Source organism: Hippoglossus hippoglossus, chromosome 1 (assembly GCF_009819705.1).
Source record: "Hippoglossus hippoglossus isolate fHipHip1 chromosome 1, fHipHip1.pri, whole genome shotgun sequence".
Lineage (NCBI taxonomy): Eukaryota > Metazoa > Chordata > Actinopteri > Pleuronectiformes > Pleuronectidae > Hippoglossus > Hippoglossus hippoglossus.
In genome coordinates this window covers 1,992,496-2,008,095 of record NC_047151.1, presented here as the reverse complement: position 1 = coordinate 2,008,095, position 15,600 = coordinate 1,992,496, and the positions used below count along the sequence as shown (strand labels likewise).

At 39.5% G+C, this 15,600-nt stretch overlaps 1 protein-coding gene across 1 annotated transcript; it reads left to right on the top strand.

The window, feature by feature from the left end:
* Positions 1-7,734: 7,734 nt before the first annotated feature.
* zgc:165520 (uncharacterized protein LOC571872 homolog) lies at positions 7,735-14,929 on the top strand. Its single transcript, XM_034607810.1, has 10 exons — positions 7,735-8,118; positions 9,343-9,417; positions 9,519-9,618; positions 10,100-10,174; positions 10,577-10,647; positions 11,839-11,947; positions 12,497-12,570; positions 13,221-13,355; positions 13,592-13,702; positions 14,691-14,929. The coding sequence occupies exons 1-10, from the start codon at positions 8,089-8,091 to the stop codon at positions 14,766-14,768; spliced, it is 858 nt and encodes a 285-aa protein (XP_034463701.1). The 5' UTR covers positions 7,735-8,088; the 3' UTR covers positions 14,769-14,929.
* The last annotated feature ends 671 nt before the right edge of the window (positions 14,930-15,600 follow it).

Here is a 15,600-nt window from a genome sequence, read left to right as displayed (position 1 = left end):
CAGGCACATTCAATATGGCCTTTCTTTTCACAGTTTACAGTCCTTACACCAACACTCGGATTCCTGGTGCCCCATTTTCCCGCAACGGTAGATCGCTGCTGCCTTATTCTTGGACTCAAAGGACAACTTATGGACTTGGGTTGATGCACTTAGCTGCTGTGCTTCTGGGGCAGCCATCTCCACTGACATACTAACCTCTATGGCCTTTTCCAGTTTCAGGCTAGCTTCAGAAAGTAAGCGTTTCTAAATAGCCTCACTGCGTAGACCACACACCAATCTGTCACGTATGGTGTCATCAGATAACTGTTTCAGTGCAGCTACGAACTGTGAAACAGATTCACCCTCTTCCTGGTTCCTTTTATGGAATCTGAACCTCTCAGCGATAATCAGTGGCTTAGGGGAGTAGTGATTTTTCTAATATTGTCACTATTTCATCATAAGACCCCTGGCTTGTCAGGTTGCACACGATTGCGTAATAGGTTGAATGTTTTTCCTCCGATAACACTTAAGAATGTTGGCACTATGACATCTCCTTTAATCTTGTTAGTGAGTACAAAATACTCAAACCTCTCAGTGTATGAAGTCCATTGTTCTGTCTTTTCCTCAAATGGTCCAATATTTGCAGCCATTAAGTGCAGCCATTTTAAAGCAATATTCGTTATTTTCCTAGTCTTATCCCTCCAGCGCTGTTCTCCGTGCAGGTGCCGTCTCGTCCACACTGTGTTCTGGTGTGACTAATGTATGTCTTTGTATAAAAATAGTCCTAAATATTCAAATAAATACCAATACTACACAGTATGAAGCCATGCATCTCCTGCAAATATTTCAGAATAAAAGCTTTTTAAAAACAAATGAATGGATTCAGTCAACAGAAACGTTGGAAAGCCATTATTTTGAAACGGGTACAGGAAGTGTTGCAAACATTTATGTTTGGCTTTTGAAATTCAAGTCATCGGCACAACAGCTGGGAGAAAAAAGTTAAGAAGCCAAAAATGTAAACAATGTAACTTAAGCAATCTTTAAAGGATAATGATAATAAAATAACACCCCATCGAAATTTGAATACCTTTACTAGCACGTTAAACTAACTACCCTTTGCTAGTTGTTATGCATCGATCTCCAGGCAGCATGTTATGACTGCTTTGTTGATGTAAAATTCACTATTGTGTTTAAAAAAACGTTTTTATATACAGTATATCAGTATATTGTCCATCTCTTTTGCACAACAAAGTCCATAAGTCACTTTGAAAATGTATATTTATTTGTGGAGTGGTTATCTATCTCATTTGGGGCTGTTGAAGAGTGTTAAATCAGACCATAATTTAATAACCTTCAATTTTTCATTATCAGAATATATGCCACTAATAAAAAACTCATTTTCTAGATGTTTACCTGATAGTGCTGTAGCTAAATTTAAGGAAATAATTCCGATTACATTTAAACCAGTATTATCCGTCGATATAAACAACAAATTCATTAAAAACCCTAGCTCCACTGAGATTGACCATCTCAACGATAGCTCTGTAGACTCATTACGATTAATATTAGACTCAATAGCGCCTCTAAAAAAGAAACATGTAAAACATAGAAAATTAGCTCCCTGGTATAATTCCAACACACGTGAATTAAAACAAGTATCAAGAAAACTAGAAAGGAAGGGGCGCTCCAGCAACCGTGTTGAATATCTCCTAGACTGGAAGAGTAGTGTTAAAGCATATAAGAAGGCCCTCCACAAAGCAAGAGCCGCCTACTACTCAAAACTAATAGAAGAGAATAAAAACAACCCCAGGTTTCTCTTCAGCACTGTAGCCAGGCTGACTGAGAGTCACACCTCCACCGAACCCAGTATTCCTCGATCCCTAAATAGCAATATCTTTATGAATTTCTTTAATGATAAAATTCTAACTATTAGAAATCAAATCAACCATCTCCTGCCCTCAATTGGCACTAATACCCTACCAAGAACAGAAATCTCAGAAACGGCTGAGAATCTTAACAATTATTTAGACAGCTTCTCTCTGATCAGCCTTGATCAGCTGACCAAACTAATCTCATGTTCTAAACCAATAACTTGTATCTTAGATCCCATTCCTACAAAATTACTTAAAGAAATTCTGCCCCTAATTGATAGTTTGTTACTGAACACAATCAATCTGTCATTATCATCAGGATATGTACCACGGTCCTTTAAAATAGGTGTAATCAAACCCCTTCTCAAAAAACCCACTCTAGACCCAGAGGTTTTAGCCAACTACAGACCAATATCCAACCTCCCCTTCATGTGTAAAATCCTAGAAAAAGTTGTAGCCAATCAGCTGTGTGAGTTTCTCCAGGAAAATAATATATATGAAGACTTTCAGTCGGGGTTTAGAGCCAATCATAGCACAGAGACAGCCTTGGCAAAAGTCACTAATGACCTTCTAATAGCTCCAGATCAGGGATTTGTGTCTGTCCTCGTTCTGTTAGATCTTAGTGCAGCATTTGACACAATTGACCATCAAATTTTATTACAGAGACTAGAACAGTTAATTAGCATTAAAGGAACCGCCCTAAACTGGTTTAAATCTTATTTTTCTGATCGCTTCCAATTCGTGCAAATTAATGATGAGTCATCTGCGCGCACCAAAGTTAACCATGGTGTTCCACAGGGCTCTGTGCTCAGCCCAATTTTATTCTCATTATATATGCTTCCACTAGGAAACATTATCAGGACACACTCGGTAAATTTCCACTGCTATGCGGATGACACCCAGTTATACTTGTCAATAAAACCTGAACAATGTAATCAATTAACTAAACTCCAAGCATGTCTCAAGGACATAAAAACCTGGATGACCTGCAATTTTCTCTTATTAAACTCAGATAAAACAGAGTTTCTAATACTTGGCCCTAAACACCTTAGAGATACATTATCTAATGATATAGCTGCGCTAGACGACATTGCCCTTGCTTCCAATGAAACAGTCAGGAACTTGGGAGTGATCTTCGATCCTGATTTGTCCTTTAATTCACACTTAAAACAAATTTCTAGGACCGCCTTTTTCCACTTGCGTGGAAAATCAGACATGTCCTTTCTCAAAAAGATGCAGAAAAACTAGTCCACGCCTTTGTTACATCCAGACTGGATTATTGTAATTCCTTATTATCAGGCTCCAGCAGTAAGTCGTTAAAGACTCTGCAGCTTGTCCAAAATGCTGCAGCACGTGTCCTGACAAGAACCAAGAAAAGAGACCACATTTCTCCAGTATTAGCTTCGCTACACTGACTTCCGGTTAAATCTAGAATAGAATTTAAAATTCTCCTCCTCACCTTCAAGGCCCTTAATAATATGGCACCATTATATCTTAAAGAGCTGATAGTACCTTATCAACCCACTAGAGCACTGACCTCCCAGAATTCAGGCTTACTTGTCGTCCCTAAAGTCTCTAAAAGTAGAGTAGGAGCCAGAGCTTTCAGCTATCAAGATCCTCTCCTGTGGAATCATCTCCCACTTTCAGTTCGGGAGGCAGACACCATCTGTACGTTTAAGAGTAGGCTTAAAACCTTCCTTTATGATAAAGCTTATAATTAGAGCCAGTCCAGGTTTGTCTTAGACCTGCTCTTAGTTATGCTGCTATAGGTCTAGATTCTAGACTCTAGAAGGTCAGGGGACACATGAAACACGGAGCTTCTCTTTCCAGCTTCTCCTTCCTCTTCTCAATCCTTATCACATCAAAGAAATTAATATCTCATCAATACATGTTACTGACTTGACTTCTTCCCCGGAGTCCCTTTGCCTTATCGCTCGCAGATCCAGGGCCCCAGCTGTGGCCACATCATGGATTAGGATCTGTGGATCGCGTATCAGAGATCGTAATGGTGGATCCAGTATGACGGATTCTGTATCGTGCTGGCTGATCGTGATAATAAAGGCGGATCCTTTATCGTGTTGGCATCTGATAGTGGGGGTGGACCACGATCGAGGTGGCAGCTGATGGTGGATCCTAATGGCGGCAGTGGACAATGACTGTGGACTATAGTGGCATCCGATCTTGATGGTGGATCATGATCTTGCTGGCTGCTGACCATAGACTATGATTGCAGCAGGACTGCTCGATACATAGTATTTCTCCTCAGACACTTGACCATTAATGACATTAATCCACCAATTCACTGACCTTCAGTTATGCTTCAAAATGTTTAACCATTATCAATGCTGCTAAAACCTTTATCTTGATGTTTTCCTTTACACTTGACATCTATTGCACTTCTGTCCGTCCTGGGAGAGGGATCCCTCACATGTGGCTCTCTCTGAGGTTTCTACCTTCTTTTTACCCTGTTAAAAGGGTTTTTTAGTAGTGTTTCCTTACTCTTGTTGAGGGTTAAGGGCAGAGGATGTCACACCCTGTTAAAGCCCTATGAGACAAATTGTGATTTGTGAATATGGGCTATACAAATACAATTTGATTGATTGATTGATTGATTAAAGAGAGGGGGGGGGGTGTCCAGTTTTTTGTTTTTTCATAGGGCCCAAAATTTCTAGCGGCACAACCACATGCTTCATAGACGCAGAGAGGAAATGCCTGGAGCCTCGACAAATCATACAAAGTGGTGAAGTGGAGTTTCAGTCCTCCAGCTCCTTCAAATCACGGTGGTGTATGGAAGCGAGAAATCTGCACAGGGAGAAGGATTTTAAATTCACTTCATACACAGCAGAGATTGAGCGATAATAGACTTTGTATGGTGTATATTCAAATTTATATACGTATACATGCAGTATATATATATATATTACATTTGTATTCTTTACATATTTCTCACTATTCACTTGATTGAACTCATTCTTTGTGAGTAATGCACTTGTTTTACACTCCCGTCTAGGGTTGTAGGAGCGCTGCACAAAAGGACAAAACCCGTTCCCTCCCCGGTCCCCAAACCAGAGTCAGAACACTGATATTCAGCAACGGGAGGTAATTTACTACTCACTCAAAGCAGTGAAAGGTGACAGTAAACTGAAGCGATTGTTATTCAGGTTGAACCAGGTCAAAACAACAAACCAAAGAATCTTTCTCCTCAAAGAAAAGTGCTGGTTAAACCTACTGAGATAAACAAATAAACCACAAGACATTTACTAAACCTAAAAGACAGCAAAACAGGAGAAAAATCACAAAGGAACAAAGGCAGCTCACCGGACAGTGAATTGAACTAGTTACACAATATACACAAATACTTACTAAATAAACTTAGAGTACGGGACATATGTAACTAACACTCACAAAGCAACCACACAAAGGTAAATCGATATAGCAAAGGTTTGGAAGCTGAGGACAGAACTGAGGCACTGCTGTCAAGTTGCTGTTATCGGATGGCTGGAAACCCAGGGCAATTTAAACTGCAGTATGTTGCGGAGGAACCAACCGGCTTCAGACAGCTCCCAGGACGAACCAGCCCAACCAGCCAATCAGGAGGAGAACTACATAGCTTCTCTCTCGAACAGAGTTCACACTCACAAGAAAAAACACAGACACACAGATCATGAAAAAAAAAACACTAAACACTCATCAAGAACAATGCGGCCAGGGCCGTAAGAACTTGTTCTGCCTAAAAGACATATATAAGTGTGTTCAGTTGAGTTAGTTGGACTCCAGTTCCTGGAGTAAATGAGAGCTCCATGGTACACATGTGCAGTACAGGAACCATCCAACGCTGGTAGTGTGTTGGAGGGAGATGATTGGAGCCTCCCAGTACATTCAATGTTGTAGACATAAGTGAAGTTGTGAACTAAGACATAGTAGATGTTACTTGGCACGTGGCGAGTAAACACAACTATTCAGGTAAGTCACACCCACTTTGGTTTTACTAAAACTGCTAAACTATTAATTAAAAGAAAAAGTAAGTGACTAATGGTTATATTTACTTGCTTACTTACTTACATACTTACTTACTTACTTCCCGAAAGGTTCAGGGTTTCTCTCAGAGCGAGTGAGTGAGTGGGGCTGGGGCAGGGCCCCAGGGCCTGTGTGTGTGCGCACGCCCCCTGCATTTGCATGTGAGAATTGAAATAAATAGTCCCATGAAATAAATGTGGCATTATGAAATAAAAGTGCCATGAAATAAATAAATGTCGTATTTTGAAGAACATCATTTTGAAATAATTAATTGTATTAATTTATTTATTTAAGTAAATGGATTCAGTTATATTTATATTATGCTATATTTATTGCCATATATTTTTATTTCAGGGTTTATTTCATAGCCATATTTATTTATTTACCTATTTATTTATTTAATTTTGACTCGGCAGTCCATAATATACAGCGTCTATGCAAGGTATCCATCAAATCTCTGATGCCTTTCATTATTGTTTGTATTTTGCAACTTCGGCTCAAACTACTGTGAGCCGGAATGAGCTAGAAACATGACAGGACATGCTGCCATGCCCCTCACACTGTTCATCTCAGTGACCTGAAATCAACAAATATTACGAGCTAAAAGTATATGATATACATTCAAATGTCACTGCAAAGCACATTGTACAGTGTTGGATTTAGACAAATGAACAAATGAATAAAAAATGAATTAAAGCAGCAAGCAGTGATGATCGGGCCCTCACATGGCTGTGTCTCAGGAGATAGAGCGTGTTGTCCTCTAACCAGAACATTTTTGTGTTTTGACCCCAGTCTCCCCCACTCTGCATGCAGAACTGTCCTGATACTGGACCCCAGATTGGCCCTGACGGCTGTGCCGACATGTGTGAGTGATGTGTGATAGAGAAAATTCTGCACATAGATGCATTGTATTAATGTGTGTGTGAATAGTAAAAACTGTACTGTAAAGCATTTTGAGTGCTCATCAAGACAAGAAAAGCGATATATGATTACAGATTATTTACTATTTACACCCCTGTGTGACTCTGATAGTCGGGGTAGAGCAGGTCGTCCTCTAATCCAGATAGTCGGTTCGATCCCAGTCTTTCCCATTCCTCATGGTATCCTTGGGCCAAATACTGAAGCCCAAATTGTCACTGACAGCAGTGCCATTCTCATAGAAAAAGTGCTGCCCATAGATGCACTGTATGAATAATTGTGCAAATGGGTCAATGGCAAAAATCCAATAAACCTGTACTTTAAAGCACTTTGAGTGGTCATCAAGAATAGAAAAGCGCAATACAAATGCAGATAATTTAACATTACCATAACCAAGTGCATTCAAAATACAAAAAACTTCCTGTTTATTGTGAAACATCAAGAAACATCAAAAAGAAAATATTATTTATGATTAATTAATATTAATATTAATTATTTTATCTTTATAGTAAAGCCCTGGAACTTAGATGTGTATGAGGTAATTATAAGAAAGCACATTATTAGTTAATCATTGTGGAAAAAAATAAGCTCCAACATAGTATCTTTCTTGTGTAGATTGAGCTTTACCTTTTGAACTAAGAACTGCAGTGGATTTAATAAATATACTTATTTCAGAGATTGAAGAGTGAACATTTATCAACACGATGTCACTTCCAGCATTTATGGGAATAGGCAATTATAAACTAATTAATTATGTTAGTCGGTCAAAACAACATATATGACAGTTAAAATGTAATGTAACATATTGTAAACTATAATAAAACCTATATGCTCCGTGCACAGTCTCCAGCTGTGGGAGGGGTGAGGGGAGAGGTTTATCGTCCTGAGTACTATTGTCCTAATCCGTTCTTAGAGGATAGAGGCTTACTGCAACCTCAGGTTGGGTTGACTACAAATATTAGCTCAGAGAGGACCATCCAAGCAACCGGGGCCTGCTGCTCAGCTCACTGTTATTTCTCTTATTTGAACTCTCTCTCTCACTCTCTCTCGCTGTATCTCTCTCTCTCTCTCGTTCCTCTCTCGTTCCTCTCTCTTTCTCTCTCTGGCTCTGACAGCTGATCCCTGGTCAGATCTCCTGGATTAATTGGATAGCTATTCATTCCCTCTGGGCTCATTCGGAAGCCATTTTATTAGCTGTTGTAGGCTAGAAGAAGAACCGTTGTCCTGTGACCTGTGAGCTTGTCTTTCAGAAAACAATCAATCAGTTTATTTTCTTTTTAATTTGAGCCACATACTTGTCAGAATGAAGGACCGTCTGGCGCAGCTGAAGGAGGTAGGCACAGATTGTGTCATCTTTACCTTGTGGACCACCTGTTGCCACCACAGGCCTTGTGTACTGTACACTCATGTCCTGTTTGGGTTGGAGGTTATTGTAGTTGTAGAGAGGCTGGATTACATGTTTCTAATGAAGTTTATTGTCAACAGTGACATAACAGTGATATAATTATCACCATATTTCTGCATTGTTCAATATAAGAATGTTGAAATATTTGAAATATAACAAGGAGCAGATTTGATAAAGAATTGTATTATTATTATTAATATAGCTCTTGGCAGCTGTTTAGTCCTTGTGCCCTGCAGGTCATCCATAATATTCAGTGTTATTATTATTATTATGAATGTGTGGTATCGTGTGACACTAAGTAGTAGGATAAGATGAAGTGAGTTGGGATCGTGCGGTGGTGTGCCCTCATTTAACCTGCAGCAGCCGAAACCTCACGTGAGCTGCAGGAGATGTGAGGCTTCTCTTCAAACATCATCTGCTCAGTGGGGAGACGAGACCATGTGACACAACAAAACGTTCACTTTCTAATATAATCAGGAGATGCTGACTGCTTCTTACCGACTCACATCGAACAGGGAATCTCATATTTTAGGGGAAAGAAGTTAATTGGTTCTGCAGATCTTTTTTTTACTTATTTAACAAATTTAAATAATAATGGTCCTCATCAAACAGATTGAAGCCATAATTGCTCCACCTACAGTCAGTCACATAACTTTATTACTTAAATGTACATTGTTTTAGTTTTTCGTCCTTAGAGGACAATAGAACACTACCATAGCTGTGCATTTGACAAAGGTATGTCCGCACGATAAAGTAGAGGAAGTGATTATGACTTGAGGTTGTAGTCTTCCTTTAGCAGGCCCACGTGTGAAAATAACACTTCACGTGTAAAACTACAACGTGTATTTTATATTACACAGAACAAATGAACTGTGTGAGCTATTTTCTATTAGCTGTGGTGGCAGAAGTTTAAAGAAACACTGACAAAATAATTTTGTTACTCTCTTCCTCCTTTTGTTTATGAGGTAACAGTAATATCAATCAGTATTTTATAGGTACCTGATTCATACTCTTCAGTTTCACAGTAAATCAACAGGCCATGGTGATTAAGTTTTATCAAATTATCTTAAATTGGATGGTTGTATTACTGATATTGTATATGAGATACTATGGAGTATATTTAATGATTGTGTCTACATGTGTGTTTAACAGAAGAGTGACGCTGGAGGGGATGACATCGAGGTTCCTGTGGAGAATGAGGCTTTTATGGATGATTTCTTTGCTCAGGTCTGTTTGTGTCTGTGTCTGTTCCTCACATCTTTATACACATATATAGATGTATAACACAGTGTTGGCTGATGTGTGTGTGCATACTGTATGTATTTCAGATTGATGATATCCGTATCAGCGTTGACAAGGTTGATGAGAGCATCACAGAAATCAAAAAACTCTACTCCACCATCTTGTCGGCCCCCACATCTGACCAGAGTAACTGCTTCTGACACACACACACACACACACACACACACACACACACACACACACACGCACACTCATTATTTTCACACACATAAGCCCCTCTCTTCAATATTCAACTGTCGGATATAGAATTGATTTAAATGGTTTCTCTGCTGCCTTTTCCTGTGTCCAGTCTTTTGCCGTCAAGACCCCTCAGCTCTGCATGTCCCTCCCAGAGGAGCTGAATCGCACAACTTTTAAATCACTCATGAAAACATGTTCTATCTGGGGGGGGGGGGGGGTTGAACTATTATTATGGGTTGTATTCTGTATAATTTAATTCCCTCTCATTTACCTCCATCCTGAAACATTGTATCCCTGTTTATACCATGTAAAGGGCATTGTAACTTTGATTTAAAGCATGCTTGGTAATAAAGTTATTATACGTTAATTCATAGTTTGTGTTAACCATTGCTGTTAACAATCTCCTAACACTCACACTGTCTCTCAGAAACACAAGATGACGTTGAAGCTGTCACCAATGAGATCAAGAAGTCAGCCAACAACGCCAGAAACAAACTGAAGAGTCAGTATTTGGTCTTTTTTACGTTGTTCTACTTTCTCTTTTTAGAGGCAGATTGAAACAGAAACCATCAGCATACCACAAAACCATGTCAGCAATTCATTTAATGCTGACTAACATCACTAACAATAACAGTTGTTCATTATCATGTGTAGGTAGATGCACTGTATACTCAACAATACCTATCATCCAATGAGAAACATTTTTTGCTTATTTGCTTGTTTCTGTTATGTGTTGTTTACATGGTACGTCTTGAAAAGACAAACATTGAAGCTGTCTCATTTTCATTATCTGTCGAGAAGGACAACAGACAACATTAATGGTTATTTCCTGCCTTTGTGTGTGTGTGTGTGTGTGTGTGTGTGTGTGTGTGTGTGTGTGTGTGTGTGTGTGTGTGCACGCCAGGTATTGAGCGGCAGCTGGAGTCAAACACAGATGACAGGGCCTCTGCTGACCTCAGGATACGCAAGTCACAGGTCAGACAACACGACAATAAATGAAGTTTGTTTGAGCAGTATGTAGAACTGGAGGTGAAAGGTGAAGAGGTTAGAGTTTACACATCCTCACAGTTTTCTGTTGCAAACTGCCTTTTTCCTGTTACTTTCTTCTTTTACAGTGGTCTCTGTGAAAGAAGAGCTTTTTAACTTCAAATTAGCCTAAAACTAAAGTAGATGTAGTGCTAGAGTGAGAATAAGGGAAACCAATGGGGAGGAAACTGCTAATTTACTGAGACACAGCCTCTGCACAGCGCACACTGTCTCATACATAGTCTTCACCTTTCAAAAAGGGTCACATATGGTGTTAATGTTATGGCTGCTTGATGACCACTTAGAATGGCTTTGCTCTCACACTTTCACAAACACACATAAACACACATTCATACATAGAGAACTTCTCTATCATTTATACATCCCAATTACCTGCTGCTAATTTAACCATCACCAAAATGCTCTTCGACATTTTGACTGAAGAAGCCAGAGATTGAACCACCAACCTTCTGATTAGTGGTCGACCCACTGTAACTCCTGAGCCACAGGCGCCATTGTGTTTTGATGCGTATATGTTTATATGTTTATATGTTATAATTTTTTGGTTGATTTAGATTTTTTTTCTTACTTTACGACTCCAGGTCAATTTACAATACCCCTTGTGACCAAACATTTGTGAAGATTTTTTCTATTGTGAAATTATTTTTTTACGACACTACAAAAAATGTGGAATCTTTGAAGAAAATATGTATGTTAGCTGAACTGGGAGTTGTGTTTGTAAATTACATACAATCCTAAATTATTTTTGTATGATGATTGTTTCACTGACCCATTGTGGTTTGAATGTTGTTTCTGAGGCTCTCACACCTTGTCATGAATAAACATGGAACATGGAAAACAACATGGGACATTCAATAACTATACATGGGTTGTACAGCTGCCCTGATGGTCAAAACACAACATTTTACAAGACACAACATTTCAGGGAACACAATGACATTACAGTTATGTTGTATGTATATCTGTTCTGAAATGCCATTGTGAGATGCAGTAGATTTGAAATGCCAGCGTACAATATCATTCCTCAACCTCCTCAAACCAAAGTTAGAAGCTTTGTTTTATTGTAAACTGTAAACATAGAGATAGCCAAAAAAGTATGTCTTTTTTATTTTTCCCCAGCATGGTATCCTGGCCAAGAAATTTGTGGAGGTGATGACAAAGTACAACGAGGCTCAAGTTGACTTCAGAGATAAGAGCAAAGGAAGGATTGCACGACAGCTAGAGATCAGTGAGTTACAGTTGTTTATTTTCCTGATACTATCAGTCTAAACGATGATATGATTGTAGACAGCAAACCTTTGTATGAACAGTAGATTACATGCTTGCACTGTAAAAAAAAGAAAGAAGCTGTTTTAGAGAAGCTGTCAGCGTATACACACAGCAAACACTTAATATTATATTTGATAGTGGGACAATTCGTAAGATTTGACAACAAATTTGCTTCACAATTAAGTTGTAAGAGCAGCAGATATGTGATAGTACCTGTCCATGTGGTGTCCTCACTGCAGCATCAAACCCAACAGAGTAGCTGTTACTTCAGTCAGGTGTACTAAGACATTGGATGTTTATTTTAACGATTACTTGAACTGAACACAAAAATACCGGCTTCACTGTCACTTTGTCCTTTTTCTGTATTATCTCTACTTATCAGTGACAGTTGCTTTAAGATGCCATTGTTTTTGTTTTTCTGTCCGTCTTTTCCTTCTGAATTTAACATGCAGACTTGTCAGCTGTAACCAGATGTTTATGTAACATCTGTCCTTTCTGTCCATCACAGCGGGGAAAGCAACGACAGATGACGAGCTGGAGGAGATGCTGGAGGGAGGGAACTCGGCTGTGTTCTCTGCTGGGGTGAGATTGTCAAGGGGGCGAGGTGAAAATTAAACAACCAGACCTGAATCGATCAGACTTATCAATTAGTCTGACCACGATTTGGCAACTATTTTGATAATCAATGAATCTTATTAGTTTTCAAATATTTTACTAATTCTTGTCTCTCAAATATGGGACTTACTTGTCTCACCGTTTTCTGACATTTTATCGATCAAAAGAGCATTTTAGAAAATAAAGGGACGATTAGTTGATCATCAATAGGATTGTTAGCTGTAGCTCTAAACACAACTACAACCAGTCGAGCAAATGGATCGTGGTGACTGAATGATGGATGGTGTGCATCATGTGTTTTGTGTACATATGGTACTATGCCATACAAGCAGCTGAGGTCGCAGCTCTCGATAAGCTACAATATGTTTTGCAGGACTGTTTGACTGTGCTGGTGGTTCTTCTGCCCAACAGAGGTTCACAGATGCAGATGCCCAGTAGAGTGTATGAGTATATATAGTATGGTACTGTAATTGGAAGATAGGGTGCCACGATTGTACTATATTCTCTGATGATCTGCTTCTAGTCTTTTATAGATCAGTTTAAATATTTCTCATTGACCGGCTGACTTCACTTTGTCTGTCTGCTCCCTACCCCCAATACACGCCCCAACACCCAAGATTATGGAGTCGAAGATCAACCAGCAGGCCCTGAACGAGATCGAGGCTCGTCACAAAGACATCATGAGGCTGGAGAGCAGCATCAAAGAGCTCCATGACATGTTTGTGGACATCGCCATGATAGTTGAAAACCAGGTACTAAGAGGGCGTGCACTGACATTACCCAGAATTTGATACAGTTTGTATTGTGGCTATGTGGCTTTGATGATTTTTACTCTGCTGGTCTGGATTCTAAGGAGTCAATCTACACAGCCTGACACATTCCCACATCCTGGGTCAAGATCACATACACACACATGCCCCTTGCTGTCTGCCTGTCCCCCGGTGTTCCACTCTCTTACTTTATTCCATCATGTCCCGCCCACCTCCAGGGTGGCATGATTGACAGGATTGAGAGCAACATGGACCAGTCTGTGGGCTTTGTAGAGAGGGCGGTAGCAGACACCAAGAAAGCTGCCAAATTCCAGCAGGAGGCACGCAGGGTAAGTAGACTCAGCACTAAAATGGATGTAGTGACCTTTCTAGTGAGTTTTCTCTAAACCTTAGTTCACTCTGATCATAACTCACTGAATTATGACCTGTCATCCAAACATCAAACATACACGTAAAGATCATAAGTACAACCCCAGGAGCAAGAGTCAGCTAATGTATAATACAGTAAGTTCCTAGTCAGAATTACTTACTGTATGCGTGGAAGGCCACTTTGAAATGGTTAACTTGGTTAGCTAGAATAGAATTACCTTCCCCAAACTGGACTCCTGCTACTTCATGTGCTTTGTGCCTCAGGAGGAGGTTGTAGAAGGGTTTTACTCCATGTATCTGGGCTCATGTTGCCTTTTCTCTTGCCGGACGTCCTCTGAACTTACTACAGTTTCACAATGAGCCAAAATTATTTTACACTCCTCAATGTTTCAAATATATTAATTAATTATGGTAACCAACCAAATGTTAACCTGACCACCACATATTGATTTTATTTATTTTTGACTATGTCAAATAAGTAAAAATGTATTTCACTGTCGAGCATTGATTTGCTCTCTCTCTCCCTCTCGCTCTGTCTCTATAACACACACACACACACACAAACACACACACACACACACACACACACACACACACGCACACACACACACTCTCTCTCTCACACACACACACACACACACTTTTAATTATTTCAATTATGGACTATATGGTTTTAATACTAAATACAATGAATGATCTCATCTTTGAAATTCACATGTTATCTCAATCAAACACACCACCAGCTGTGTATTCAGACTCAGTTTAATGGTTTACATATTATTTTATAAACCTACCATTATTAATTCCATATCTGTACAAGTATGCATAGTGATTATGTATATACAGTTGTTTGTGTTGCATTCCTGTTATTACTTTAGTTTCATTTAGGTGGTGTCATCTAACACCATCTTCCTTTTCTCTCTGTGCAACCTTTCCTCCGTCCTCCAGAAACAAATGATGATCTTCTGCTGCTGTGTGATTCTGTCCCTCATCATCGGGTCGTTTCTCTACAGCTTCATCACATAGAAAACCTGAGGCCATCTGCCAGCGGAGTCCACACAGTAGAGGAGGAGGAGGCAGAGCCAAGTGTTTCTCAGATGGTCACAAAGAGCCGTTTGCCATTGTTTCAGCTCATTCAAAATGGAAGTCCAGGCCACAACTGTTTGCATTCATTTTCGGTTATTTCTGAATATGGTCACGGCAACGTTCTAAAACTTTTCAAGGTGCCCCACATTCATATTCCGTTTCAGTGTAGTTTCTGGGTGATTAGTAAGCTCAGCAGATGAGGATGGCGGAAGCAGCATGAAAAACAGGAATTAAACAAAATATTAGACACACCTTTTAATGTGCTTCAGTCAAATATCACGTCATATTGACCACAGTCGAACCAACAAACCTCTGGTTCCAAAAGAGACCGTGGACTTCATGTTTCATGAATATGAGAGGTGTTGTAGGACTGTTACATTGTGTAGCTGGACCTGGTAAAGTGAACAATCAGTTTATCTCCCTTAGAAACAGTCAAGATAGAAGATGAAAGAAAATGCTGTGTACACAATGAGCAGTCGGTTGTGTGAATGATCCTTCAAGTCCCATTTGGGCTCTGAGCTCAGTATTACCTTTACTGTTGCCGTGTTTCTATGAGTTGGAATGGTATTAGGTGCAGGATTTGTCAGTTATTGTTGGAGGAGTGTTGATGTTAGATTATTCCAATCTGGAGAGGGAAAAGAGGAAAAGGGGTCAGCAGGATTTTCCAAACATTTATTTTGTTTTCTGTCTTTTGTTTTTATTTACTTCTTCAACTTTTCACATAAGAAAAATGTCCTTATTTGTAGGCTGTGTGTGTCCCACCATACCTTTA